This window comes from Lasioglossum baleicum, unplaced genomic scaffold (genome assembly GCF_051020765.1).
Source record: "Lasioglossum baleicum unplaced genomic scaffold, iyLasBale1 scaffold2008, whole genome shotgun sequence".
In the NCBI taxonomy this organism is placed as follows: Eukaryota; Metazoa; Arthropoda; class Insecta; order Hymenoptera; family Halictidae; genus Lasioglossum; species Lasioglossum baleicum.
Window position 1 is genome coordinate 1 of NW_027471067.1, and position 4,252 is coordinate 4,252.

Sequence of the window (4,252 nt, forward strand, 5' to 3'; positions counted from 1 at the left end):
TCATAAATTAAATAAATAAACACTGTTTTCCACACTGAGCACGTAGACTTCACGCACGTAATACAGAATAATTCAATCTGTAAAGAGATAAATATGAGATACACAACTGATTGTTCGTCCAACGCAGAGTACCACAAGGAAATGAAAATGATCGCGTGGGTAGTAACACACGACTTTTATAAGCAGTTCACCAGTGGTCCAGAGAACCTATCGTCAATATACAACCGGCTAAAAGTTTGTGTATTCACATTCCAGATGCGAGTGTGTACACTCTAAACATAATGCGTGACTTCATCACGCGATATTCATGTAATAACTTAATTAATCTCTGCAAAGATGAAATAAACGCATATAGAATCGTATATAGAAATAAAAAAATTAAAACGTTGATGTAATGTATCGATTAGAGGTTAGGTTCAATAACATCGTTTATATTTTTAACGATGAAGTATATATGAATTACACTTCACTCAATCGCACTTTGTACATGATATAATAACGTTAATGGTTTATTTTCACGCCTGATTTGTTATAATTTTTTAACTTTGGCCATTTTGTTATACTGTATATGGAATGCTGCACGATTTTTAATAAACGCATAATATGATTATAAAATTTGTTATTAGCAATTCTTGGTTCGATTTGTAAATATTATTTCTAAATAACGTTAATTTAAACTTTAAAAGATATTCACAACGAATCACGTTCTACTACCATGCCATCTGTAGCACGGTATGCGGTAGGAAGCACTGCATTCAATTAATTTTGCTTGATCTAGTTCCTTATTGGTTAGAAACTACTAAGCGTGCTTTACAGTTGCAATTCCAAAGTGATTTTAAGTCAGTTATGAAAATAGAGTAAAATTAATTATAAACTACAACAAGGCAGTGCAAAAGCTCTAAAGTGGTTTGTCATTTTCAATTCTATTATTCATTGCCATTCGGGTATTTATTTCACAATCAGTGACGTTTGAAGTAAATAAGGTTAACTGTAGATTTATTTATAAAGTTTTACAGTGTAATATATAGTTAATTATAGTTATTGAAGAAAAATTCAACATTCTTATAGAATATCCAGTAAAATTTTGGATACTTATCGTTTTATAGGTGTAATAACATAGAAACTAAAAATGAGTTTCACGTACAATGCTTCAAAATCTCAGGCTAGTACCACTTCTACGAGCAGTGTCCCAATTTCAAGTAAATTTTATATTTTATAATAATCAAAATATAATTGAAAGTTTCTTGCTATTTCGTAACATTAATTTTTCTTGTAGCTTTCACTTTTGGAGTTGGCGGCGCTGGAGATGCAGCAAAATCAACAGGCTTTTCGCTTACATCCACACCAACGCAAAATAAACCTAGCAATGTCTTTGGTACCGGATTAACTAATACACCTGCCAACCTAGTGGCTTCAGTTTTGGAACATCTGTTGCAACTCCTCCAAATACTGCACCTTCGCAAACTCCAAGTTTAACCTTTAGTACTGGTACAACTACAAGTACCGGTATAACTCCTACAGCAACTACTACAACAGCACCTACAGGATTTGCTGCGCTAATTTTAATGTAAGAGGTACTACTATTTCTACAACAACAACAGCAACAACAGCATTTGCATCCAAAACCACTTACTGGTGGATTTGCTTTGGAACCAATAAAGGACCTGTATCTACTGCTGCAACTGGTTTAACATTTGGTATACCAAATACAATGACAACAGGCACTGGATTTACTCTTTCTACAGCACCTGCTGCAACTACTACAACAACTACAACTACAACAGCAACAGGTATTAATTACTCAATTTTTAGTACGTGTTAAAACAATTCAGCTTTATTCTATGAAAATAATTCTTGATTTTTGGTTTTGTAGGTTTCTCTTTAAGTACAAGCGGAACAACTTCTGCAGCCACAGATTCACTTTTGGTACAGGAACAACTGCAAACTAGCACAGCAGGATTTTCTTTGAATCAAACTGCTGCACAGCAAGTCTTACAAGTACTCAGGCATCTTTGGGTACAACCACGACGTATGTCTGTCTTTTGACTATTATTACATAGTATTAAGTTACCATAATTATGTTGCTTATTAAATTAAATATAACAGTGTTAGTTCATCACGGGTTCGCTTCAACCTGCTTCTATAAATTCGTTTGAAGAGTCTATCAATAAATGGACCTTAGAATTAGAAGAACAAGAAAAAGTATTTGTAAATCAAGCTGCTCAAGTAAACACTTGGGATAAATTGCTTATAACCAATGGTGAAAAAATAGTAGCACTCAATCAGGAAGTAGAAAGAGTCAAGATTGAACAACAGCAATTAGAGCATGAATTGGACTATGTTGTAAGTTATTTATTGCAATTTATTAAATTACGTATAAAATTAAAAAACTTGTATTTATAACCGTATATTTACAAATACAGGTTGGGCAACAAAAAGAATTACAAGATTGTTTGGTACCGCTAGAAAAAGAATTAGCGTCTCTTTCGATCTCCGATCCAGAAAGAGAATATACGTATCGTTTAGCAGAAGATCTTGACACACAATTGAAACGAATGTCAGAGGATTTAAAAGAAATCATTGAACATTTAAATCAAGCCAATCGTACTCAAGATTCTAGCGACCCAATTGTTCAAATCGGCAAAATATTAAATGCACATATGAATAGCTTACAGTGGTTAGATCAACAGACAACTTTACTCAGTCAAAAAATACAGCAGATAGATCAAATGCACCAAAATTTTAGACAAGAAAATGAACGAAGTTTCAGCTTAGCATATAATTAATGATAGTCGCCGAAATTTTATAACTGTATAATGCGGAGAGTACATTTTGTACCAATTGTTTTTATGCATTGAGAAAAGATCCAGATTGTATAAAAAAATAAAGAATTTATATTATATTAAAACATTATTATCAAAATCAACGCAATTCAAACAGCTACCGAAGGCAGGAAATAATGTATTTTAAGATAATCTGCTAAATGTAAGAACAAATTAATCATTTTATCTTGAAGTATATTACATTTCACGCCATCGGGATGTACGATATCCCAGGCCAAAAACATTAAAAATTTTTTAATATCTATTGTTGCTGATACTTTATCTTCCCGATCTTGTTGACTGCAACTCCAAATTTGCAATTCTTGAAAATGTGCCGATACCGTGGCGCTATCGTTATCAATTTTCAATACAAGCGTGCCGGTATTATCGGCACTTAACGTTAACCATTGGCTCATATTTTTCATTCTATCCACGATATTTCTTATGTATTTAAGCTGAGGCATGTCAACTGAAATCTAGAAAAAGAACTATTAAAACGGAATATTAATTAAGAAATAAATAAAATACGATGGAAAAATTGTCTATACATCAAATTCGGGAATATTTGGTGCTTGATGCTCTGTCCATTCGCGTCGTGGTATAACCCTGACAGGTACATCGTGCAAACATTGTCTTGATTCTATACTTAACGAAGGTAATTCAATTTCTATCGTAAGACACGGTTGTCGTTTATTTGTTAGTTTGATTTTCACACTTTTCGCAGTCATTCGTAAAGAATTTAGAGATCTACCGAGCATAGTAGGATCGAGTTCTAAATAAATTTCATTTTGCTCTTCGGACACTCCATTCATAATATACTCAGTAAAGAAATGGGTTTGAATTAATTCTGCCCAAATTTGATGCACGATCATCGCTGACACTGAAGCACAACTCGTTCGATGTTAAACGCAAGGTACATTGTTTTGTTATTCGAGAGATAGTGTTAATAATATCTGAAATAAAATTGATTCTTATTAATACTTACTCGTATATAATCATCATCTTTCTCGTTGAATTTTTAATGTACAATTATTTCAAGAACCTGTCGAAAAAGGTTAGAAAATATTTGTAAACTTTAAACTCACTGGTGAAGTCTCTCATTGCAGTTACATCCACCATTCTACATCTGAATTTCATCCTTCGGTAGTACGATGTAAAATTTCTTTAAGAATAATAAATAACGAAAGTTATTACACGTAAATGAATTTTACGCGGGAACTTATGTTACAATTTTTACCAGTTTGATAGATGATAGTTTCTCTTTGCAAACTATAACAGTTAATTTCACTATTCTTTACTTACAAAAATAATACATATTATTCCATATTACCTATATTTTATTAATTCAAATTTCCACAAAAGATATCCTCCAGTGTGAAATAAAAAAATCGTATGCACATAACGTATTTAGATATGCTTGAAAAATCTAA

The 4,252-nt window shown here is 32.3% G+C and overlaps 2 protein-coding genes across 2 annotated transcripts; one reads left to right on the forward strand and one right to left on the reverse strand.

Moving 5' to 3' along the window:
• Positions 1–1,129: 1,129 nt before the first annotated feature.
• On the forward strand, positions 1,130–2,786 carry LOC143221169 (uncharacterized). The gene is given in 9 exon segments (XM_076446674.1): positions 1,130–1,199; positions 1,277–1,396; positions 1,399–1,554; positions 1,557–1,790; positions 1,874–1,978; positions 1,981–2,029; positions 2,107–2,117; positions 2,120–2,343; positions 2,424–2,786. Coding segments are annotated over 9 exon segments (1,332 nt in total).
• A 146-nt stretch (positions 2,787–2,932) lies between these two features.
• On the reverse strand, positions 2,933–3,959 carry LOC143221170 (checkpoint protein HUS1-like). The gene is given in 4 exon segments (XM_076446675.1): positions 2,933–3,298; positions 3,371–3,680; positions 3,682–3,775; positions 3,908–3,959. Coding segments are annotated over 4 exon segments (822 nt in total).
• Positions 3,960–4,252: the final 293 nt, after the last annotated feature.